At 31.2% G+C, this 26683-nt stretch overlaps 4 protein-coding genes across 5 annotated transcripts; 3 read left to right on the top strand and 1 right to left on the bottom strand.

Moving 5' to 3' along the window:
• Positions 1-9882: 9882 nt before the first annotated feature.
• Positions 9883-14059, top strand: Bma-sftb-2 (splicing factor 3b, subunit 2, putative; the record flags this gene model as incomplete). The annotated part of the gene is made up of 13 exons (XM_043082204.1): positions 9883-9954; positions 10116-10221; positions 10414-10544; positions 10821-10946; positions 11135-11224; positions 11477-11704; positions 11919-12158; positions 12233-12433; positions 12748-12908; positions 13111-13206; positions 13434-13548; positions 13718-13918; positions 13988-14059. 13 exons carry the CDS (start codon positions 9883-9885, stop codon positions 14057-14059), a joined length of 1839 nt encoding a protein of 612 aa, XP_042938138.1.
• Positions 14060-15665: 1606 nt separating this feature from the next.
• Positions 15666-17685, bottom strand: Bm2266 (uncharacterized protein; the record flags this gene model as incomplete). The annotated part of the gene is made up of 6 exons (XM_001902428.1): positions 15666-15839; positions 16157-16369; positions 16507-16626; positions 16765-16911; positions 17249-17405; positions 17633-17685. 6 exons carry the CDS (start codon positions 17683-17685, stop codon positions 15666-15668), a joined length of 864 nt encoding a protein of 287 aa, XP_001902463.1.
• A 1309-nt stretch (positions 17686-18994) lies between these two features.
• Bma-kdp-1 (Uncharacterized protein) lies at positions 18995-20488 on the top strand (the record flags this gene model as incomplete). Its single annotated transcript, XM_001902429.2, has 4 exons — positions 18995-19063; positions 19221-19472; positions 19668-19781; positions 20306-20488. 4 exons carry the CDS (start codon positions 18995-18997, stop codon positions 20486-20488), a joined length of 618 nt encoding a protein of 205 aa, XP_001902464.1.
• A 781-nt stretch (positions 20489-21269) lies between these two features.
• Positions 21270-24334, top strand: Bma-ubc-19 (the record flags this gene model as incomplete). Of its 2 annotated transcripts, XM_043082202.1 has the most annotated exons (10): positions 21270-21415; positions 21472-21536; positions 21971-22071; positions 22320-22454; positions 22658-22770; positions 22943-22999; positions 23240-23465; positions 23532-23592; positions 23730-23875; positions 24071-24334. In XM_043082202.1, 10 exons carry the CDS (start codon positions 21270-21272, stop codon positions 24332-24334), a joined length of 1314 nt encoding a protein of 437 aa, XP_042938136.1. The 2 variants fall into 2 exon arrangements, with proteins under 2 accessions (XP_042938136.1, XP_042938137.1); XM_043082203.1 differs by lacking the exon at positions 21270-21415 and having other exon boundaries at positions 21476-21536.
• Positions 24335-26683: the final 2349 nt, after the last annotated feature.

Genomic DNA, 26683 nt, shown 5'->3' with positions numbered 1-26683 from the left:
TCCTCCACAGTATACCACCCATCCATCCAATTTACTCTATCATAAACTTTATGTTTTTTTTTTTTCTTTTGTTTTAAAGTTACTACAATCTCTTACACTGCTTGAATTCTTGACTTAATCACTGAGTCTTTTATAATTTGATAAATCTGAAATTTGATCTCATCATTACACTACTTTTCAGTATCTCTTTCAATATATTAAACCATCTTAAAATGTCTTTCGCTTCTTCAAATTTTTGAAGTATTAAAATTTAATCTAATTGCATTTGTTAATTAATATCTAAATTCAACTTTGTATATAATATTTCTCATTTTAATACTAAATTGCAGTAAATACTTTCTTTTCGTAATATGTACCTCAAATTTTAAAATTATTACATTGCTAAGTTACAGACTGACCTGTTTAACTTTTTACATTGTTTCTTTCTTTCGACATTTCTGGTAATATTTCCTATCATTAATTAAATAGGCATTAAATTTAATTTTAAAATTCATACGGAGAAAAATTATGGAGAGTGACTGATGATTAAATGATAAAAATGATTTGCAAATTTATTTATTCAGTTAAAATTGGAATTTTTTTTTAATTTTAGTTTTTAAAAATTCGAGTTATTGAGTTTTATTTGAGCAATTACACATCGTTTCTTCATATTAAACATTGTTTTTTCCGCCTATCGCAGAAGTCAGATATACGAGAAACTAAGTCATAAAAATGTTGTTTAACTTATAATAAAGGTATTAATTAGTTTATTTATTCATTCTCAAAATATCGTTTTCTTTCCAACTGTTTAAAGTATTTTTGTTATAATTCCAAAAGTTATAATTTTAACCATCTGTTCATGTACTTTAATAGGATTTCGTGGAAAATTTCTGGAACTTCCATCAATATTTTTTGCAATAACATTTGTTATCAATTTGGAACATTAGCCTATCATATTTATGGACTTATTACTTATTGAATTGTAAAGACTACGCCAATATAAAATAAACAAACTTTGAGTCTTATTTAACTTTAGTTCAGATTGACTTTGCCGAGTCCCTTGATTCAAACTATCCTGTTAGCTACACTTTAAACTTTGTTAAATGTAAAATACAATAATTTTTAATTGTTGTGCTTTTCTCGAGTTTTTAAAAAGTTATTCGATTTTATGTTTTTTTGCTAATCATTTCACATTGGTATTGGGAGCAGTCTCGAATGCAAAATGGGAAGTGATTATGTGTGAAATACATTCAGTTTTATTGAAAAGATTGATTTATTGACAAACGAGCGGATTTCTTTTGATTTAATTAATTAAATCTTTTGAAAATGTTGCAGTGCTATTCTATTCAATTGAATACCATTTTTAAGCTAAAACTTCAAGCTCAAAAATGAAAACAAAATATGTATATCAAAAAAAATTTTTAATCTTTTAGTTTTTTAAGGAAAGGAAGAGGAAAAAATGAATTACTTACGAGAATGTCATATCGAAATGTCACATAATGTTTTTCTTCATATCGACTCTAAAATTGATTTATTTAATCAAAAAAAAATAAATAAATAACGTAGCAAATAAATAGGGACGTTACTGAATGCAACTTGATGCATTATTTATATAATTCACAACTTTGGATTTTTCCACTTTTTAATTTTCCATTTTTCTTGAAATGAAAAATTGTTCGTTTACAAAAGTTTTGTCATGAAAGAAACTTAAATTCATTCTGTTTCTTTTCACTGTTATTAATTTCGCTTTTCTTTTTTATGATAAAAAAAAAAAAAAACTGATTACTACAAAGTGATTCTAAGCTGGTTTTATACATTTGAAATTGAAAACCACACTGCTTTGTATTTGATGATAATACGGCAACTATAAATCAAAATGATAAATAGGCAAAAGGTAATTTTGTCATTTGCTTAATTAACTAGTATTTTATTGTGACATCATCTGATTTCATTTAACAATCATATTAAAAAGTTCATAGCAATAATTTACATCGTCTCAGTATTATCAAATTGTATGATAATAAAACTGATAATAAAATTGTGCTAATTATTACTTCTGCAGTTTATTGAAAACGATGGGTAAAAATTTCAGAAGTTAGAATCGTAAATTTATGTTTCGAAATGTAAATACAAAAAGAATATTTTTTTGGTAGTCAAAAATCGTCAAATTCACTTTTCAAAACTTGAAAAATAGTTACATTAAGAGAAATTAATTTAATGCTTTCATGTATGTTTTAATTTTTAAACTACTACGAACAGATGAATACAATGACGTAAACTATTTCAGGGGCTTAACACCTAATGTACCATCTTGTATTCACGTCACATGATCTCACGTCAGTTTTTTATATCATTTCTCATGTCACGTCAGTGGCGCAGACGCACGACGTAGAGTGCTTAAATGCAAGAAAAGTTTTGTTCTGTTTACTGATCCTTGCTTAATTAATATAGCCATGTAAGAATGCCTACAAATTATAACAATAATTATATTAGCAAAATTAGGAAAAAATGGATGGAAGGATTAAATAATTATAGAAAGAAAGAAATGATATGATCGTAACGATCAGAACATCTTGTCTATTTCATTTTCTTGATCACTTTTTACATTGATTTATGAAAAGTTTTAAAAATTTTAGAAAAACCTACACCAAACATTTATTTACAAAAAGAAAAAAAGAAAAGAAAGTAGCACGATACATTCATAAATTATTGATAGTCAATATTGAGCAATATTCAATATTTGACTTTCTAGAATTCTAAACAAATGTTCAAAGTTTAAAACTGGAGCTTTTACTTAGTTTATTAGCTTATCTTACGTATATATATAAGATAATTATCACAATTTACTTGTATGATTATAATTTGATAAATTAATTTGCAATGACAACTATCATTCGACATGGTACATAAGTTATATCAATTTTACTTTGAAAACAAATATGAAAATTTTCAAATTACTTTAAACTATGATAAGAAATTATAAAACATAACTGAAATGAATTAGAAATTACGTCTTAAATGAACGAAGTTACGTCTTATTCGTGTTTTTAGTTAAATGCAACATTACAATAATATACGTGATAAAAAATTATCACGTATCATTATCATTATCATTATTCATTATAGCACCGAATAGAAGCAGACAGTTTGATGCGTAAATGTTTGCAATAAGGCTTTACTGATAACACATTTTTTGCTAGTGAAAAAGTCATCGTAAATTAAAAAAAAAAAAAAAAAAGAAATAAAATGAGCAAAAAATTTATGCATTTCATATCAAAATGATTAAAGGTTTATAAGCAATGAAATTATCAGAGAAATTGAAAGGGAATGAAGAGAATATGGGAGAGGAGGAAAAGGTGAGAATTAATCGATGTCGTATTTCTCGAGAAAAACTTTATCAAATGGAATTGTGAAAAATGAAACAAATAACAACAATTAAATCATTTTTTTTTCCTTGAATTCAACCGTACTAGGACAATAACTTTTTGATGTAATTTTACTTTCTATTGAATGGAATTTAGATGCCTGAGAGATGCAAGAGTGAAAGCTACAAGTAAACAACACATTGTTTGTTGATCAACTAGCTAAAATCGATTCAATAACTACAATGATTTTTTTTTTCACACCTGTAAAAGTAAAAGTAATTGCATTAGATTTTTGAAAGTACTAAAGGTAAAATAGCAAGACGAAACATAAAAATATTCAACAAGCTAAAAACCGATAATATATAATTAAGAATGATGTCCAAAGTATCTAAGAAAAGATATGATAGCATAGTGATAATAATGATAACAGATAGTGACTGTCGTGAGGTAATATAAAGTAGTTTAAGTTGATAAAAGCGTTTTTGTTAATGAGTAGCACTGAGACACAATAGATAAATTACTAGAATAGTGGACTGTTTTCTTTTCGTTTTTTTTTTTTTGATGATCGAAGAGCTAACTGTGATAAAAGTGACAGCCACATCCGTCTGTCCACCATTCAAATTTTTTCAATTCCTCTTTACTTTTACATTTCTATGAAAGAAAAATGTGGGGAAATCCTTTGAAACTAATCTAAATGCTGCAGTTTTTATATTAATTAATAATTTGCGTATAAAAAGTTTGACGTAAAAGTAAAATATCGTAGTTTAAAGATAATTAGATATTTTAATATTCAAAAAAAGAAAAATGAAAAATAAAGTAAGTAGTCGAAGAGACTCGAAAAACTTTCTTTTCTTACAAAATTCCTACAAAATAAATTATCACTAATCCATCTCCTATTTTAAAACTTTGATTATTTGTAAAAAAAAAAAAAAAAAAGAACGAAGATGAGAAGTAAAGTAGTATAAGCTGAAAAGCTTGAGAAAATTATCAAATTTTCAGAAATGATTAGAATATTAGTTTGCCCTAATTAAATCGAAAATTTTTTAATTGAAATATAAATTATATTTTGTATTTTCAAAAACTATTTATATTTTTTCACAAAAAAAGTTTTTTTTTTTCTAAAATTTATCTTTTCATCAATAAATTATCAAGCAACAAATGTTACTCGTCTTTCTGAAACTTGTGTAAATAGTAAATGAAAAAGTGGCATGAGCGCAAATTAACAAAAAAAAATTTTTTTGATGTTGTAAAAGAAAATTGCACTGATCGTATATTTTATCTTTTTTTTTTTCTCTTTCGCTTATTTTTTTTGTTCTAAAACAATTATTATGAATATTTAGTGACTTTCCATGAAGTTTTTCACAATTTGAATTATTTTTAAATTTCTCATTTCTCTTCCTTTTTTAATTGTTTGTTCAGTGGAATGAAATTTCCTTCTTTTATTTCAAAATTTAGTTATTTAAATCAGAAATTTTTGCAACAAATAAATACATCAATTGTGTTTCAATAGTTAAAATATTTTGTAAATTAGGAATAGCTAAGCAGAAATTAGAAATTATTAGAAACATTAAGCTAGCAGAAGATTGAGGAACTAATCAAAATATATATATTCTTTATATGAAAAGTCTTTCAAAATATTGCATGCAAATGGCTTTATCAGTTTTTTGTGGGCATTTAAAGGTGTAAATTACTTTTAAAAGCTTACAATTTAAAAATTACAAAGAAAAGAAAAATTCTTTGAAAAAGAGATTTTGAAAGATCGATGTGGGATAAATTGATTTATTGAATATTAGTTCCACCTTTTCACTCATTCCCTTTGATAATCAGTGGACTAATTAATGAAAGTGAGTGTGAAACTAGTCTGGCTCTTCCAGCTTGGCTTATATATCTGTTAATAATACAATTTCTCTCCCTCTCTCTCTCTCCTCATTCCAATTCCATTAACATTAAATCTATCATTTTCAATTATCAAATTTAATTGATATTTGCACACCATTTCAATAAAAAGAAGGCTTTTACTAAATTAAACTTTGAAATTTTGAATGGAATTAGAATGGAATCTGTTGCAATTTTCAAAATATATGGAAAATGACCGATAAAAAAAATAGAATATGCAGAAAAATCTTTACAATTCTTCTATCATTGAATAACAATTACTCAATTTTAAAAAATATTTAAATCAGTTAGCATAATTTTATCAGTGAAAAATTGTTGAAATTCATAACATTCTAAAAAAAGTTTAATTAAATAATTATTTATTGTTTATAAATGATACATCAACATGCTAAAACAATATGTTATTGGATAAATAAAAGCACTTCAAATTTTTTTCATTTAATTTTCGTCCACTAATGCTGTCAACTTTCCGCCCAGTATTCTTCATAGTTTAAAAAATGCGCTCCCAATAAACCAAACACTTCGTTTTTGCAATACTACAAAAACTATTCGTTTTTCATTTTCTTTTTGAAAATTGAAAGGATGCTAAGCATAAAAAAAATATGAAGGATTTTCCAAAAACTATGAAAGAAATTCATTAATTAACTTTCAAAGAAAAAAAAAACGATAGCAATACAAAAAGAGGAGAAGGCAATTTATTTGGAAATTTTAAAGAAATTCAATGCACTTAAGATTTTGTTGGTTGAAATTTCAAATTATAAACAAAACTTTTAAAAATTTTTAATATCCAATAGACAATAATTGAAAAAAAAAAATAGTTCCTATACCCAACTTCAAGTTTAATGGCTCTGATAACATATCTTTTTCTGAAATATGAGACTTGAAATTTGATATTGCCAGATCATAACGGCAAAAGATTTCGAAAAAGGATATACCAAATTTTAAAGAGCGAATAAATCGTGGTGAAACATATCGACAAAAGTGTGTCACACCTGAAGTTGATAATGTTTTGATTTTTTTCATTCATAGATTTTAGAAAATTTGCTTATTAAAATTAATTATAGAAAAAAGAAACTTAGAAAACGAATAAGCAGTGACATCTCTTTCCTTCCTTCTTTCTCGTCTCTTCTCTCTCTCTCTCTCTCTCTCTCTCTCGGTGATCGAGTAGCAATATGCAAATATTGACAGAAATATCGTTATCGTTTGTATAAGTAGTGGAAAGCACGCTTAAAGAGAAGTAACTAAAACAAATAATTTTCTTGACATCTAAAACTAACAAATATCTCGATATCTCGAGATTCCCGCTGTCAACTTTGGTTCGACTAATTTGTTCTAAATTATACCTGCTCCTTGACTTTCTTACAAACTTTTTCATTCTTGTCAATAATATTTCAAAAAATGTTTAAAAGAAAGTAGTTTGAGTTATATTTTCAAGTTTGGTTTTTTTAATTTAAAACTTAGTTTTTTTTTACAGCTCAGCTAGGAACAATTTTTTTTTTTCTATGAACTTAGTTTAATTAGAATTTCTGCTTTTGGACTGAAAAATCTGACCAACATTTTAGACTTGCATTAGCTGTCTTTAGACTTACATTAGTTTTCTTTCATGTTACATTTTAAATATTTTCTACTTAAGTTGGAACGTAGCTCTAAATTTTACTAATTTCGGTTGCATCATACGGAAACATGAAAAATGATTAAGTAATAACAAATGACTAGTTTTTTGCCTAAATATTTTTAGGGAATTTTAAAATTTTCGTTCGAGAAAAAGTAATTTTTTTTTTTTTAGAATTATTTTTAGAATCGAAATTTTAGAATTTTTGAAAGTGTTAATAGAAAAGCATACCAGTTCGTCGTATATGTCATGTTTAAAATTTGTTGATTGAATTTTTAGTAGAATTCAAGCACGTATTCCCGGAATTTCTTTTTTTTTTTTCAAATTCTATTTCAAAAATTTGTATTTTTAAATTTTTTCCAAATCTATTAAGCTTACTTTTTATGGCAAGTAATAACGAGATGAATCATTAATGGACAAAAGAAATATTGGAAAACACTATGAGTACATCACAGCAGGCAGAAATGCAAATAGAAAAATTTCAAAAATTGAAAGAAAATACTTTTGCACTTTTTATTCGCTTTTTTTTTTCTTATTTTTTCATTTTTATTTATTCAATAAATATATCAAAATGTTTTGACAAATAACAATAAATATGAACGATGTTTATTTTGTGATTCATAAGTATACCTTTGTTTTTTCTTTTTTTTTTGCACTTAATATTATTTCCTTGTAATGAAGGGAGTAAATTAGTTGACTTAGCATAATGTTATATTAGTATGATTATACAAAATTTTAAATATACTCAGTAGATATGAAATGTTTATCAGTTAACTTATTGTTTTAATTTAGAAATATTTAAGTAAGAAATGATTTGCAAGCATTTATAGAAATTACTCCCACAAAGATTTGAAAAAATAAAAGCGTACAATCGGTTTTTTTTGTTTTTTTGAAGTACTGCTTATAGCTTACTTTGTAATGTTCAATTTAATTAAAGAAAACATTTCTGAATATTATCTAAATACTTATTTCACCGTGTTTTCTTCTATTAACTTTTGCTATCTAAAAAAAAAAAAAAAAAAAAAAAGGAAGAACACGTAATTTATAAATTTAAATGGAAATAAAGAAAAGAAATTCGTTGCTAAAATTTATTTCCTTTACCGTCTAGTAAAATTGTGCAAATTAGTCATTTTCAAAGGAGAGATGTATTGTAAGAGAAATTAAAATGAATCATTTGCTATTGTGCGGAATGGATGTGATGATTCGAAATTTGAATATAACACTTTCAAATGGAAAAAAGGTCCATGTAAAGATTGCAATTCCAACATAGACATCAACAGATAACTATTAATTGCTCAGAAAAATGGTAAGTCAATCGATTCACTGAATTCGAAGTACATCTGCAAATTGAAAATTAATCGATAACAATCAAGGTATATGTAAGAGTTATTAGGTAATAACTTGCAATTAAGCATTATGCGAATGTGTATTTTTTTTAGAATACACAGCCTGGAATGCTTATTGGAATTGTAATAGTATATTATTTATCGATAAACAACGGGCAGAAATGAAAAATGATTTGAATTACTTCGAACTGATAATTTTAACAGAATTTATCAGAAATTAGGTTGATCTTTATAAGGAATTCAAAATTAGTCTCTTAGCTCCATAACCATTTATCACTTTTCTTTCCTTCTTCAGTTTTACCTGTAGTTTTATTGGGGGAAACTGAAATAGCTGAGCATTAATACATAACCATCATCTACACCTCGTAAAAAGTGTTTATTTTGAACCGAATTAAGTTGCTTGAAAGAAAGAAATTTAGGAACATTGAAGAAAAATGTATGTCAAGCATATCGATTTCAGCGATTTTCATTTGTTGTTTGAATTTGAAAGTCTGTTCAAAAATGTTCTGAAATTTTAAAAATATATAAAAGAAACATCAATTGTTTCAACATTTTCATTAAAGAAAAAAAAATGCTACTTTAAGTAAATTGCAATAAACTAGAGAAATTTTCTGAATGAGTCATAACTTATGTAGACAAAAATGTTATCATTTCGATAAATTTAAATGTTTCTAAAGTTAGTCCTAAAATTTTTAGAAGTCTCTCAACTGAAGAGATAATAAATAATTGCAGATAATACTTTATACTGAATAGTTTAATTGCATTGAATGGAATCCATGGTCATTATATTCTGTCATTACAGAGAGATAGATTTCTGGACAGACAGTGAATTAATGTTGTCGAATATTAATTCCGTTTACTTTAAAATACTCAAATATCTGAAATACTCCATACAAATAGTTAAAAGATATCTTAGAGATATGTAATAAACAGATAAAGAGATTTGATTTATAACAAGAAACATGAACATTGAGATCTATCTACATAATCAAGCGCTCTCATGGAATATCTTAATCGTTCCAAGCTTTATTCTTTATCTCCCATTAAGCAGTAATGGTCGTTTCGAGCTCGTTGACAAGATATCGGTGACTGAATAAGACAAATGCACGAATGTTTCACAAATATTCAACTGTTCCTATCATAAATCTGTTATGTAGTGGAATGTAGTACATTTCTGACATCCATCAATGAAATGTAAAGTTCCCTTGTCATCAACTTCCTCACAGATCCTATCGCTAACACCTCATGATATTTTAAAGATCATCTTGTCGCCAACTTCCTAGGAGAAGCAACCAAGCTTACCAAGTGGTTGGACGACACTATTTTCATAGGCAGACAATTAAAGTTACAGACCATACATTCTGTGCTAACTAATCAATCCTCGAGTCGTTCCCTAACATTGCAACCTGATAGTCGGTGGTAGTATGTGTGGTTCTGTAGTGGCGTAATTCTAGTTGTCCTTCGAAATGTGCATTTGTTTGATTTAAGATTGTATTAGCTGTTAGCAAGTAGTTTAATGAAGTGATGATTTGATATGAAGAGAGGAAATGCTTTTCGTGTATGACAAATAAGATGTGGAAGAATGAATGATTAAGAATAAAATAGCTTTGTATTTATGAGAATTTGCATTTATTGGAGTGTGGGGTAATTTTCAGCCTTTTGCACAAAGTCGTCAGTTCGAAAAATGACAGAAGTTGAAGTGATTGATCCATCGGAAGAGGATGCTCTTCCAAATCTTACCAAAAAGGAGTTGAAGGTTGGTTAGTAAAATTCTGCCCAAAACAATATGAAGCATTTTTTTTTATTATCGGAGCAACTTTTGGTTAATGTATTGTCATGGTTCCATGAGCGAAATTGTTGTTTTGGACCGATGAGAGTGAGTGATGAAATGTGTACTCATTTTGCTTTTCTCCTTAGGAACTGGAAAGAAGGAGAAACAAAAACAAGAAAAAAAAGGAATCGAAAAAGAAAAAGGTTTTGAGATTAACGAATGGAGAAGATGGTGCTAGAAATTCGGATTCAGGTTCTGATGTTTTCTTTTAGCCACCTTTTCATGCATTTGTTTGTTATGAGTATTTGTAAATGGTAAAATATATTTTAAAAAAAGTAAATATATACCATTTATTTTTTTTTTCCTTTGCATTTTCTAAATATAATCTAGTTTTTTTTTTTTTTTTTGCAGTTCAAGTCTGAAACTTAAAAATATGAAATTTAGGTATTGATAAAACTCCAGCTGGCAGTGATAATGATGACAGTGTTGAAGTGATTTATGTTGGAAAACCTCTAGAGTTAGACCCCAGTGATCCAAACTACCACTACTTCTCGAAAGTTTTTGAAAGTTTCAAGGTTTCATATTGTTTTGTTTTGTTTGCCTTACACTGACGGTCCTTGACTGCATATGAAATTGTTTGCTATCATTTTCAATTTGCTTCATAAGATTTTTAGAATCGTTCGGTAATCTGGAGTAGTCACTAGTTTGTAAATGCATAATACACTGGTTATTATGATGCCAGAACAAAAAGCATTCATTTCCTGAAACACAGAACATACAGAAAAATGTAATAGGTTATTGTAGTGTGTCTTTTTTTTTAGTAATATTAATGTTTTACATAAATTATGCAGATAAGCGAGGAAGTAAAAAAGGAGGAACCTGTTGAAAAAGTTGAACCAGAAACGAAGAAAGAAGAAGTGCCAACGAAGGCTTCCATTTCGGAAAAGATTTTGCAAGAAGAAATGAGTGAAAAACGGGTAATTGTTGAGAGATTTTCTCTCCTCTTTTCCTTATTGATTCGGAAGTTAGTAGATGGATTTCCTTTCTCCCTTTATGGATTGGGAAGTAGACGGATCTTAAAAAAATGTTTTAAAGTGCGTCTTTGTAGAATTTGTCAACCAGTGCTATTCGTTTCATAGTTTCAAACATAGTGTTATGTTTTTAGCGTGAACAAGAGGAGGCCGGGCAAACACAAACCCTGAGCAAGAGAAAACTTCGTCTGTCTATGCAACCGACTATTGCTGAACTGAAAGAGGTATTCAGAAGAACGTATTTGTTTATTTCTAAGTCACGCATTTCAGTTATTTGTTGTGACTGAGTTTCTGCGTACTCGAAGATATAAAAAAGAAAAATAAGTTTATTTTTTTCTCCTCAGTTGCACAATTTTTAAGTATAGACAGGTTAAATTTAAAATGTATGTTCGTATACCCATCTTTGATATAATTACTGTGTGGCGCTTAAATTTTTTCTTTACAACCACCATATTAGATGTTACATAATATTTCAGGTCACAACACGACCAGATGTAGTAGAATGGGCAGATGTCACTTCACGTGATCCTCATCTCCTGGTTACATTGAAAGCGTATAGAAATACAGTACCTGTACCGAGACATTGGAATGCTAAGAGGAAATATCTGGCAGGCAAGCGGGGTTTTGAAAGACCTCCGTTCGACTTGCCCGATTTTATCAAGAGGACGGGTATAATGGAAATGCGTGAAACAATGTGGGAAAAAGTAAGTTCCTTCATATTTTAATCTGAGGTTTTTGAACGTTCTTTTTTTTTTTTAACTTAAACAAATTTGCATCACTTTAATTGCATCAGTCCTATGAATATGGCAACAGAAAATTTATAATTGAAGTTTCCTTCTTTCAATATGACACGACACGTCATGTGTCGCTTAGGTTTTTACTAATAATTTCCTATTATTTACTTACCATTCTTTATAGGAAGATGCTCAGTCGTTAAAGTCAAAGATGCGTGAACGTGCAAGACCGAAACTTGGCCGTATTGATATCGATTATCAAAAGCTGCATGATGCTTTTTTTAAATGGCAAACAAAACCTGTGATGACTCAGATGGGTGAATTGTATTATGAAGGTAAAGAGCTGGAAACAGTCATGCGTGAGAAGAAACCAGGCGAACTGACCGATGAACTACGAGTTGCTCTAGGGATGCCTGTTGGTCCTGTAAGTGTCATTCAACACTCATGAAGTTAAAATTCTCTTAACATAAGTTACTGGTGTTATTTCTTATCTTTCAGAACGCGCACAAATTTCCGCCCCCCTGGTTGATTGCAATGCAGCGGTATGGACCACCACCATCATATCCGAATTTGAAAATACCAGGATTGAATTGCCCCATTCCTGAAGGATGTGCATTTGGTTATCATGCTGGTGGATGGGGTAAACCTCCGGTCGATGAAATGGGAAAGCCATTGTATGGTGATGTATTCGGCCTTGAGGTTGCAGTTTAATAATTAATAATTGTCAAATTGCATTTTTACAATTTTTTTCGCTGAAAATTACATTTTCAATATCCTTAACGGAAGAATGTTATAGAAAACTTTTAAAATTGCTTGTATATGTGTTACTTTGAATTGGTTGTCTAGAAAGTTATACTTATGTATTTAGTGTATGAATCTTCATGAAAGCCTTTTTATCTAGTAACTTGTCTCATTGTTTAGTGTATATGTTATGTTTATCGTTTCTATAGAATTTTTTAACGTTAATATTTTGCATTTGGCTCCATTTTTATAAACATGGTATACTTTTTCAGGCTCCAGCTTTGCCAGAATTGGATGACGAATCACGAATAGAACGACGGCATTGGGGTGAAATAGGTAGTGATGAGGATTCTAGTGAGGAAAGTGAAGAAGAGGAGGAAGGTGAGGGTGGTGGGGTTGAAGCAGGCTTCGTTACTCCTGCTACTACAGAAGGGTTAGTTCTATTTGTGACTCAGTATTGTATGATGTTAAGGATAGAAAATTAACATCTAACGGAATGCAGCTGACTCAAAAGTTTTATGTTTCCATTGTTTGTAAAGAAGAAAAAATTACTTCGTTGGACCTGCATCATTTTATTTCCAAATTACATTAGTAGTAGTTCAAAGATAAGGAGATGATAATCTTTTTTCTTTTAGTTTTGCAACACCATCAGGAATGACTTCGGGTGTTCTTACCGGTGTTGAAACTCCGGATACCATTGAATTGCGAAAGGGCAAGCGGATAGAAGACAGGTTTCTTGGGTTTTCAACATTTTCGTCTTCTTTAGTTTAGCAAATAAAGAAATAAAATAAAATTCGGTTTCGGATAAGACGCGAGGGCATAATAGTTCAGGAAAAATAAATACTTGAAACGTGTTATGCTGAGTTACTGTTAAAGAGAATAATTTCTGGGATGCTTTTTAATTTACTAAGTCCTGTTTTAAGAAGTTGAAAATCTGTAGTTTAAATAAAAATTTTAGCAGCACAACAGGTGGTGAAACTCCTGCACCAGCACTCTATACGGTACTTCAAGAACGTAAGATTGATCGTATCGCGGGACAAATGATGGCCAGCACTCATGTTTATGATTTGTCGGTGAGTTTTTATTCAAGAGCCTTTTGTTTTGTTTTGTTTTGTTTTTCATCTCATACCTTTTCTTTCTTAATGTATTCATCAGCAGAATAGTGCTTCTCCAGCTTTTAAATAGGATAATGAAATTCGGGTATTTTATAGATGGAATTTCTATTACTGTCTACTTTTTTAGAAAAAACCGACTCCGGCACCCGCATCGCAAGGAGTAGATGCTGGAGTAGAAGTATCGTTGAATCCTGAAGACCTTGATCTAGCTGATCAAAAGGGTCTGGAGAAGAAGTATGAAGAACAGTTGCGAAAACAGACTCGTGGACGGCAGGACGATGACGAAGATTTCTCAGATATGGTGGCTGAGCATTCTGCTAAACAGAACGTTAGCGATAAAACTTTACTTGCTTTTCCCTTCTTTGTCTGTTCAGCTCTGATTTTAATTGTTTTGCAGCGTAAAAGAAAGGTACAGGAACAAAAGAAATCAACGCAACAACAGAAGAAGTATAAAGATTTCAAGTTTTGAAATAACACATTTTTCTCCTTTTTCCTTATGTCTCTTGATTGTTTATTAATGATATTATACCATTTTATCGAGTCGTTCAGTTTAAGACTCGTACCTCAGATCTTAAACTTATTGTAAATTTGTTGTAGATTCCTTGTTTATGAGAATCATAAGTCGGTAGTTTTCCTTCCCAAAAATCGAGGTGGCCTTTCTTCTTTTTGGTACTGGAAAAAACTATCTTTTGTTTTGATAATGTACAACTCATCTCACCCCCGTTCCAGATGCATTCAAAAAGGTCCAAGTCCATAAAACTATGGTTTAATCGGTAGATTTTTGCATTTTTATTACGTAAAGTTGTATATTTTCACTCTTCGTTCTGAACGAATGTTATAGTTTGCAAGCAAAAATTAAACTTGCAACACTCCATTTAATATTAAAACTATTCAGTCGCTCAACAATGATGTTAGTCAGTAAATTTCTCGTCTCGAGACAACACTGGATTTAATCGAGGAAGTGGCATAGATTAAAATTAGATTTTATTTAAGCAGTCAGCAGCTCCATGAGAAACGAGAAGATAGCAATGATTATACAGGTCGTAGGAAAATTTTTGCAAGGTTTTACACGTCTTTTTTATGATGTTAAATTGAATTTCTCTCGTCTCCCAATAAAGAAAGAGCAACATAATTTAAATGAGATTAAATGCACTGGTAGGAGGAATCCCCGCCGCCTTAAACAGTCCAGAATCTCTGGTAATTTTCGCTATAAATTTTCACTTCCAAATTGTATGTCAGGAAAGGGCTCTTTCTTGGTGGGTTTTTCTTGAGTCTCCTAACGGTTTACTATTCACTGGAAGACGTAAAGTGCATCACTTATTTGATGCGAATGTCCCAAGTTGGGATTTTGTTTCTCAAACTAAGGAAGCGATGATTGGTTTGGAAGTTTGTGGTACGATCACGTAGTGGAGGAAAGTGTGAGCTGCAGAAACATAAAATACGGAATAAAGAAATAAACGGAACTCAATTACTGTCATCAAATGTTGCCTGCCCTAGAGTTTAAACACAGCGGTATTTTCACTTTCGTTGTTTGAGCTATAAATCTTGAAGAATCAATTAGATGATTTACCTTATTCACCTATCAAACTATTCGGTAGTTTTTTTTGATCGATTTGGAAGTACATTTTTATCACAGCATGTACATTTATGATGAGGGTGTATACGATATGTGACAAATATTTGTGTTTAAATTTGCTATTCTCAATAGTCAAGGAACTAATGAAATCCTCAAATTTGTCTAATACGTAATACAAATCAAATGGTACTCTTTATTTGTATGTATCTATAAATGAGCACTGTTGCTGTGAACGTTGCAACATGAAAAGGATGGCAAAGGAAAGAATGTATGGATATCTTTCTTGCTATCATTATCGTAACTTGAGCGTATCTGTACTATTTTATCCGAGAATTTTGTGGAGCTATTAAATTATTAAATTACATCTTTCAAACTTATTAGCTGTTCTATCCGAAATCGATGAATTCACACACGTATTGCTAATATTTCACATGTAACTTCTATCTAGAAATTTAATAAATTTAGATAAACATGGACAATTAGATAAAGAAACACGGGATCAACTTTTTTTGGAAAGCCACGCCATCACTGCCGGATGATTAGGCATACTTCTCAAATATTCTGCATACTTTTCTCGAATAAGCTTAAATGCTTCAGGAGTTGCAAATGGTAAACCAGTTAATGGGTCGCGATACTTTGCGGGACGTGATGTTACACAACAAAGCAGTTTTACCTGAAATGATCTTTCGTGCATACTAATAGAACGACATTGATATGAAAGAGATACGAATGTAAATTCTAGTGATTGATGATAAGAAGTGTTATGATGCAAGTAAAATAAGTCTTCTGTTCATTAGAAATAAATTATTTCCATTCGGTTGGAAAATAATGACATATAAAAATAATATGGAGTTGCATGCTGAATTTCTCGGAATTGAGCAGCAGGTATAAAATATATAATTTCTTGTTATCCTCACACTGCACTGAGATACAATTGCTTTTTAGATGTAAGTGGCGCAATGAGGAATTTAATGGATAGAAAAAATTTACCACTCTTTCTGGTTTTGTAAATTTTTTGATCTCTGGAACAATCATCCATTTGCCATTTGGGCCATCCATAGTACTAATGTAAGGTGGTTTCAATTTCCTAATAACATTTGTTTTTTCACGTTTCTTTTTCTTTTCCAGCTCGAACTGTTCATATTTCTTTAACGATGCAACATTTTTCCGTTCTGTTTCCTTGGCTTCTTCCAAATATTGTGCCTAGAACAGAAGCGTGATCAAAGTTAAGCTAAAATAAACATCTCGATTTTTGATGATGAATAGCCTTTTTTACAATTATTCTAGACATAAATCTTAATGCATACAAAAATAAGGAATAATATGAGGACGAAACATACCTGAGTTTCAGGACTGACAGTATTGGCGACTGCAGTAAGGCAACCCATTCGTGCCATGACCCATTTTTTGTTTTTCTCTAACAAAGCTCTCTTCGAGGCACTACCACCCAGTTTCGGTTCCTAAGAAAATCGAACAATCTTCAATAAAATGTATCTAAAACCAATTCATAGTTGGAAATCAAACAGAAGTTTGTTTTTACTCTTTTGAACTACTAGAAAAGATAATTATATTATTATTAATATTTATAGTAAAATTACTTTATAACCAGTTTTTCGTTTCCGTCGTTTGGATTCTTCTTCCGCATCGCTAATTGGTTCGTCTTCCTCTTCAGGATGATCGAAGTCAGAATCTACTTCATCATGATCCGATTCCACTGGTGATTCGAATGCATCATCAACATCATCCTGAAAAGGAATGAAAAATGATTCAGTAGTTACCCAAAAACTTCAATAGCAAAAAGAATTTGAAGTGAAAAACCTTACTTGAAAAGTAGCAAACGGTAATTAGTCTCGTAGTGTTCTAAAATGCTAAGTATCTAAATAGTTTACATTTGAGTCAGAGCAAATAAAACAAAGAATTTTTCTCTTGAAAAATCAATAGCAATAAAAATCGTGATCTGCAGGTTTCCATTTGTAAGGCATCAGCACTTAAGTGCTGCTTTTTTTACATACACTTGTTAATATGTGAAGTAAAGTCCAGACCTACTTGACTGATAGTTAAGGAAAGAAGAAAAAGAACTACCTCAAGAAATCTACCACCATAGGTGTTCCTGTAAAATTCATCTTCTAGCTCGGCGGATTCCAACAACTGTGCCATCTTATTACCAGCGTTTGCACGTTTCTCACGAGTGGTAACCATAAGTTCAACACTTTCTTCTCCACTACTGCTAGCTTCACTTCTGCACAACATTTCATTTCGATTTTTCTCAATAAGACTTACGAAATGCCAAAATAAAAGTACTTTCTACATTGATGTTGAACAATAGATCCCGTATGATGGAAAACAAAAATTCAACATCAGATATGTCCCAAAAAACTTTTACCTCCATAAAAGGATACTTCCCATTTTTTGTAATAAATTTTCAAATGCAAAACCTATTAGAATAAAAAATATAGGAATACTTACTCATCATCATTGTCACTGTCATCTGCATTACCACTAACTTCCATATGTTCCATTTCTTCTTTCTATTCTTCCTCACCTTCAGACTCTTTTTTATCACCACTTTAAGTTTTTCTCTTTCTCTCTTCTACAACCTAAAAAGAAATCGACAAGTTATAACATCAATCTAAATAAAACTACATATTATCAGAGAATTATCTAAAACCATCTAACAGTTATATTACACCTCATTATATAAAATAATCAAGTTTGGTAATACAAAAGAGTTGAATGAAATCTTCAGTCACAGTTAAACAGCACTATAGCAGTTCTTTGCTAATAAATTTCCTTAACTCTTGAATACTTTCAATTTCTAACAATATGTTATTTCACTTCATAAACTTCCGCTAAAGATTCTGCATTTCTACAACTCAATCGTCGATTCCTAGCGTAACAGACGACCTTACTAAATATGTAAACAAAAACAAAGTCATCTCGAAATAATAATGAAAATTACAAATTAGCGGTTTGAATCTTTCGAAACACGTCTGATTCTTTTCCTTTCTCTCCATCCCTGACTCCCACGTGGCGTATATTGATTCAAGTTACATTTTTAATCTCTGCCACAGCTCTGCTTCCTAGAAACATCCTATATTTTAAATTACATCAATCTCTGCTGTCTCTCAAAAATCGCTATATTTCTCGACGTCATTTGTCTCTGGACCTTATCTTGAAGCGTTATTTCCGATTTATCTTTTTTAATCTCTAGCATCTCCATTTATATTTTATATGTTAAATCTCATCCATCTCTGCTATCTCTCCCATGCTATTCCTCAAGTTCCTGGTACATTAACTGCTACTGAAAGGAACTGTCACAAGACTGACTGTCGCAAGATTGACCGGACGGTATTCTGTTGTGCGGGGCGCAGTTGGCTCCTGCGGTTCTTGGCTTACTTTCGCGATAGTCTTTTGGCCTTTAGATTGTACCAAAAGGATATAATATGTACACTAATAAACCAAACAGGCTGATAAATCATCGTATTGAGAACAACGTGTCAGGCTATTCTCTTGTATAAAATGTAGTAATAGAAAGATAGGCATTGAATTTATATGCTATTCATCAAATTGCTAGAAGAAAATTGAGAATTACTTTCACCCAATAGCCATAGGCATCATAATCAGAAAGTGTTCAGAGGCTACTACCATTGCTATTCTCTTCTTAAAAGTCATTAATTATCGAGAAGTACTAGTTGACAGTAAATAAAAAGATCCGAGAATGATGTATTGTCCTCTTTGCTATTACAATGGGTTTTTAATGAAGTACCTTCGAATTATGACCTGTTGCACTACACAACCATATTCTAGGTTACCATTTGATTGGAATCGATGGTACGTTTTCGCTTTTCTCCATTTGCCAATCGTTTACTTCCGGTATCAGAGACCGCACTACCAGAGGTAGATAAATTTTGCAAGTATTTGTTGACAGGACTTGATTTTTGAGGTTAATCCGTTCGTAAAAGATAGAAGTTGCGCAAAATAAAGTAGATAGAAAAATGAGAATTGAAGTATATAAGTATTTATGTCAGCGTTGTGTAAAACTGTTTATTTGAAGGTTGGATTGTCACAAGGGGTTAGTGTGCCAAGTAAAATACTTCGAGAATGTGATGTAGCCAATGTAAAGTGGAGTATCGGTCTAAGCAGTCAAGAGTGTCAACAGGTTGGCTCACTGCATACAAGTATTAAGGCTTCTGTTGTTCCTGAAATAACCGTAGGTGGAGGAGCTACTGGCAGTGGAATTTCTGGGAAGAAACCACCTCCTGTTCTTGAATGGAATCCGCTTGTTCATACCGAATGGCAACTAGGCGTTAGTTCTAATTTATTATTGTTGTAAAAATGAAAACTTTGCATTGCAGTTGAGTATTATACCCTATGTACTACTTATTCTTCATGGAATTGTGCTCAATGTTTTAACATTTAGCATTTAATACTTTCCGGTTATTTTGGAGTTATAATTTTTTCCCTACAGATATGTTGGTTTTCAATATTAAGTACTTTTCAGGTAGGAGGACGTCTGTTGCCAAAACTACCGGAAGGAACGAAAGTAGGTAAGCTTGTGATGGGCAAATATGGTCTCTACAAACCAGGATTGCATGAAATATCCCAGCAATTCTTTGTAAGTTAATGTTTCGAATCCTCTTAGAAATGCTCTTAAAAAATTAGAAATCCTCTTGAAAATTAAACTTAGTGCGTTGAACAGTAAAAGTTCAAGACAGAGAGATATGCTTTTTTTATTCCTATTATATAAGGAATTCAATTCCTGTAGTAGATTCTAATTTTGCAATAAGTTTGCCGTCAGTTTTTTCTATTGTTCATCCAATTAATAATTTTTATCCGTTTTCCAATGTTCCTTTCTCTACTGGGAAAAGCTTAAAGAATTTCCACAAAAATTTAGGAAGTTTTGACTCGTTTGAAGTGCATTAAGAAACACTACTTCTACGCAGTTTCATGAACTGAGTTTCACTGCATTTCTGACTGAGTTGGAGGCTGCACGTCACTTTTTCAGTCGTCTGGTATAAACTTGGTCGATTTTAGTTTATTTCTGTAACTCTTTACTTATGGGACGGGTTTATGAAGTCATTCCTTTCTTGGTTTTTCTTTTTTTTGTCTACAACAAAATGCATAAATCGTCTTTTTCAGATTAACACCGAGTTGAAAGGTATGGCACCCGAAAATGCGCTACCTTTGTCTGCTCTCCTTAGCAAGATAGCTAAAATACTCGCAATAATACCACTAATGTCCGTCCTTCTCAGTATTCCGACATTACTTGCACAGAAGCCAGTGGGTATTTATGCTGGATACGTCCCGCCAGGTCGAAAGTAATATATTCTATTAACAGATCAGTGAAGTTATATTTGTACCATTTTGTGAGAGCAAACTAGAATAGTTTGTATTCCGAAGGGGCTTAGCTTTTGAACTTTTGTTGCCGAGACGGGATCTTTTTAGTTATTAATCATTTACATAGATAGGTTATTACAATTTGTATTCATTAAGATGCGATCTGTATCGTATGCATGAAAGTTTAAATGATTCAGCGATTGAATCTTGCTGATAATGTTTTTCTTTTTGTATGCGATTCGCTGTATCATGTTATATAATATGAAATAAAGAATCTTTTTTTATCATTATTAACAACATAATTTGTATGCTAGCCTGCAAGCAGCCTTTGGGTGGTTTTGTGTTATTATACATCACTGTTCCAGTGAATGTTGTTGATCTAATCTAAATGCCGAAATTCTAGTCACTGAATTCCATGAAATCCTAGTTTTTATGATTGCTTACTAAATAACGATGATCTGGTGCTTTCTGTGCAGTCTGCCCCGTATATAACCGATTAAATTAGAATTGTGTTAACTCATTTATTGCATCGGTTTGTTCATAGTTTCCTAACCTAGTCTTTGAGGATGTTAGAGGATTCTAGTGCTTCGATTATTTTATATATTTTATTTTATTTTCACGAACAATTTAGTTCATTAAATAACCAATTACTTTAACATATTTGTTTAAGAGTGCTCTTCGTTATTCCGATTAGTCAGAAACATGGCTATAGGCTGTGGCAATTAAAATATTTTGTGGACAAGGAATTTTTGTCACTCTTATTCGTATGAAACGTCGGAACAGTTTGTTTCTTCCATCAAGAAGTGATTTCGGGGATACCGAAGGTGTCGAGATTGCTACCGAGATGGCGCCAAGTGAACCGCTCCAATTATCACGGGAGCTGATTACCGAGCATATTATCATGTCTGAGTAGTAAGTTTTGTATAATTTTCCATATATTTATATATTATTCATAATACTTGTTACAGTGCGATGATTTGCCGAGATCCAATAGATGGTTTATATGCAGTACCGAGTGCTCGAAACAAGTTCGGTAATTCGATACTGTTCTTTCCTCCATATGTATCTGTTAGAGTGTATGTTTTAGTGCATCATTAAATATGGCATTAACATTTCATTCTGTAATATTGTCTTATGAGGAACAAAATCTTTAGTTGCGGAATGTTTTACGTAAATCATATTGGACGTAACAAAAGAAAAAAAAAAACCTTTATTGCATATAAGCTAGCCTCACAAATCATAACACTGACCAATATGTTCTTTTCTTTGTTTATTGTCTGAACTTTAAATTTGTTTGTGTTGTGTTTGTGTTGGTGAAACTTATTTCATCATAGATACTGCTGTTGTGTATTGTGTATATTTCATCATTTATGGAGGCAGATGTATGAACAGCTGGACTAACACTTCAGTTTTGAATTTGTCTTGAATAATCTGCTTTTTGATCAGTTGCATTTTACCCTGTTTTAGAATGGTTCGGTTTGTTGTTTATTCGACGGGGTGTCTATGCTGGTGCTATTATTCGCTTCACTTTGCATCTTCCCATGGATTTTCCATCGGCGGAGTTACCGGTAACACATTTCATATTGCTATTTGTTAAAGTTTATAAGGTTTTTTATCTCATACATCATTTTTTATCAACCGAAAGCTGAAATCTTTAGTATATTATAAGTGGATTTGACATAGAAACATTCATTACTGAAAAAAATCTTATGGGAACCCATGAAATGCAACCATCATTGAAGTTTAGAAACTTACGGTACCGTTATCATTTTATTAGGAACTATAATTTATATTTCATCCTTTTATGTTTTTACAGACAGTAGTTTTCGATTTGGACGTGTTTCATCCACATGTTAATCCAGCTACGCGAGAACTAGATTTGAAAAAGTATTTTGTTGACGGTTGGAAATCTGATCAGCATCATCTCTACCACATTTTGCTTATTGTACAGGTATATACTGCATCTGTTTATTTTGATTTTACTTTGTGAAAAAGGTTCAATTAGAAGGTGACGTAGTAGCATTATTTTAAAATCGTAGTAAACTATCATAAATTATACCATACGTTAGTTGTTGTAAGGATAAAAAGAGAAAAATCAAACAAGCAGGCGATTTTTTTTTTTTTTTTCAATAAACGAATTTTGTTAATTTTCAGAGGACATTTTTCACATTTGATTCAAACCCAGCGACATGCGTTAACACCGAAGCAGCAACATTACTTCGTGATAACAGAGAATTATATAGATTACGTGCCAGCGAACTTATTAAGTAAACAAAATTTTCTTTGCAAAATTATGTCTTTTCACCTCAAACCATATCATTCTTATGATGAATGATGTGCTCTGAGGGTAAAGACCTGATTTTACTAATATGTAAATAGCATATAGTATAAAACAATTTGGAGCATTTTTCATTTTTATGATGTGAAAATATTTTGTAGGAAAAGTCGGTCTGTTATATATGAACCAGTTGACGTGGACGATGCAAATGCCATTAGGTGGGTGTTACACAGTATTTCTTTAGTCATGTTAATATATATTCATCACTTGGATTTCGACTTTTGGAATTTTCAATGCAATCAATTTATCCAAATAAAACAGATAGTTGCAACATTCGTTTATTATTTTGGGGTTCTCTTTCACTCACCAATCAGACTTCTCGTCACTCTAGATCTAGATCTAGTATGCTTTATTAGGTTTAGATTAGCGGTGAAAAAAGTTAGTTGGAAAATTTTCAGGCTTATGCCATGGGATGCATCCATTCATGAGCCATTACGACAAAGGCTTATAGGTGGACTAACTGACAGTCAAATAAGTACGATGTCATTGCTAGGTTCGCTTGGTTGTGGCCTTAATAAGTCTTCGGTATTTGAGTCACGAGCTAAACGCGGGTTTTCTTGGATTTCTCCAAACGATTTATGCTACATGGTGGAACCACCGAGACCGACTGAACTTGATTTGATGGTATAGTTATATTTTCTTTTCCTGTTTTTCTCTACTGATAACTGACCTCTATGAAATGATTTGCAGATAATATCAGAAGCGGAAAATTGTACAAAGAATACGGAACCATTCCACGCTTCTTGTCCAGGTTGTTTTTTAGATGTTCTTTGCAAAATAAGTAAACCATCTCCATTATCCATATCGCAAAAACAAAGTCCTTATCAAAACTAATCTCTTATTCCTCACTTATGTCTAAGTTTCAATTAAAATGTGAAAATTATGCAGATGAATCAAAAGATCAGAGCGTGACAAATGGAAGCATCATTCCCTGTATTTCCAAATTGAATTTAAATGATGAAAGCGACTTCAAGCAAAAAGATGTGAAAGTGTCGCAAAAAGAATCCAAAGGAAATAACTTAGATCTACTGAAAGTGAGATCTTTATTTGTTTAATGAAATTAATAAGAAGGAAAGAAGAAGCAAGTGACTGCGTATTTTTCTCTTTTTTTGGTCTTGTTTTTGGTTGCTTATGATTTCTTGGTTTAAATAATGTACGTCAAATTCTATGTTTAATTTTAGTGTGATAATCTTTTCTGTGCTTTATTTATCCTTAATTTTGAACGACAGGGTACATTGCAAGAAGAGGATAGTATTAAAGATCTTATTGCCAAGAACAACGAGAAGATTGGTGGCCAAATGGAGGAAACGCCTGATGAGTGGCAAAATAAAGAACAGGAAACAAATGTGAAGCCATTTTATGAACTGGAAAAATGTGCTTACAGAAGAAATGAATACATAAAGGCTCAGCGAGCTAGTGACGTATCAGATGGAAATGTTGTCCGAACTCGATCAAGTTGGGATAGTGATGAAGTTGGAGAAAGTGATATATGATGAGGATTAATAAATTATTTATTGGTCGTTTATGACAATCGATTCCTTGTTAGTAAAGCGTTTGTTCGTGAGAAACAGTGGCGACATTATGGAATAAATAAGTATACACAATCAGCAAGACAACTTTAATTAAACATCGAACACGGTTTTATAAATGTTTCAGATTATATTTATGAGTTGTATACGAGATAAACTACTATGCCGTATGTTTATCAGGTAAATGAATGCTACAGTTCTGATGGGTTACTGTAATGCAAAGCAGAGAATAATGGTCAATGATTGTAGTTGGGAATTAGAAGTATATGAACCTCTTAGTGTATTTTTCGAGAATCATAACATTTACCACTTATTTGATTCGCCATTTGCAGTCTGATTTAGCATTGAAAAGATGAGGAATTATACAGTACTCGGTGAAATTGATACTTTTACCATTGAGGTAAGAATGTCAAAATTTTCCTTTGATGTTACTTTTCTAGGAATGATCCAAGATGTAGTACGAATGTCTTCGATTTTTGAAGTGAGTGCAGGTGCGTGAATGAAGATCTGAAGGTTAGGAAAGAGGGGCGATATTATAGATTATATGGATTATTGGTGATATTTAAATATGACGTGGATATCATTGAAATGCATTGAAATAGAGAAAGCGGTACGTGTGATGATGATATGATGGAATCGGTGACTGGTTGTGCCGGTTAAGGAGAAAATGCTGTTCTGAATGACGTCTTCTGAAACTGCTATCATCAGTACTAATAATAGCAGTACCACTACTAATAATACTACTGCTACTGCTACTACTACTGCTTTTCGAATCGATTTATTGCAGCTATAGTTTGAATTTATCACATTTGCAGTAAGAGTCTGAAGTTACGCCATATGCCACTAGTTTGTTGGCTTGTGTGAGTGAGTGAGTGAATGAGTCAGGCCAAGACTAAGTATCTAAAGAGTGTATCTGGCTGACAACAGACTCTTTCGTCGCCAAAATACAAAGAGAAAGAGTTGACAAGTAGACAGGTACCATTGCTTCATTCTCTTCCCTCTGTCACTGTATCCATCCATCCATCTTTCCTTGGTCTTGATCTTCAAACTTCTCCTTTCCTACTTTTCCCTTTTATCTTATCATTTAGGTGACAACATTCTCTTTCATCCCTCTCTGCACTATCCTTTTTCTCTATTGAAATACTATGTTATAAACAAATTTTGAAATTCAAGCCTCTTTTCATCCCTTTATTTTTGATGTCTGTGCAGACACGAACGTCTGCAGTTAACTTCAATGCTTCAATGCACCACTGAAACTATTTGATGTTGATTGGGATGATGAAGAAGCTATATTATCCGAGGGTTTTTTAGCTCGACTAACATATAATATTCTCTTCTTGGCTTATTCCATGCTTCTTTGTTTATTACCTATTTTAGCAACCAGTCGAAGAGAACTTATCAGACAGAAAATACGCATAACTTTCGATAGACATATTGTACGAATATATACCGCTTTATATGACATTTGATTACTTCAGGCAGTCTAATAATCATCCTTTTTTGACAGAATATCATCTAACTTTACTCTTTGCAATGCAAAGTTTACTTGGAATATACATATATTGCAGTGATTTTGCTTATTTTTTTTTGATGTATGGAAAAGTTGAAAAGAAGCGGAACAATGCTTTACCTGTTCCGGTTTTTCTTTTATTTTCCGGAAGATTATCCTTCTGAAATTATATATGGCTAAAAGATGTTTACTTTTAAGATGCCTTCTGCAACTCGAAAGATTATAGGTATTAGCTTCTTCACTAGCACAAGCAATTTTCAGAATTGCTTACTCAATTTCTAAAACCTTCTAAGTGGAAGTGTTTGAGGTTTTTTTTTTCTTTTATTTTTTTCAATTGTTTAGAATTTGTAACATCCTGAATAATTCTATTAGATCAGCGTCTATGTGACAATCATTTGATGAATTATTACATTTAGTAAAAGATTAAATATCATAATAATCACTTAGCTTTCCGCAGGTAATAAAACATTCAAATTTAAGTTTTTGTTGGATTATTATTGATGAATCTCAAGGAGAAAGAGTATGTCCAGGTCTGTTGTTATCAAATATCGATCATTCATCATTGCTATTATACATTAATCCTTCTGTTTTCAATTGCAGTTATTAATTCATATCTTTTGGAATAATTAATTTCTGATACGCTTCCCACATATTTTCCTCTCTTTATTATAATAATTTTCTCTATTATTTTAATCGAATATTCCATATTTGAATACCCTTCTCTGCCTTCAATTATTTCAATCCATCCTATTCTTCACACTTCTCTAGGAAATAGTTCAGTTCAAAATTTGTTCATTTTTTTT

Source organism: Brugia malayi (assembly GCF_000002995.4).
Source record: "Brugia malayi strain FR3 genome assembly, contig: Bm_v4_Chr4_scaffold_001, whole genome shotgun sequence".
Classification (NCBI taxonomy): domain Eukaryota; kingdom Metazoa; phylum Nematoda; class Chromadorea; order Rhabditida; family Onchocercidae; genus Brugia; species Brugia malayi.
This window is presented reverse-complemented; position numbering and strand designations above follow the sequence as displayed.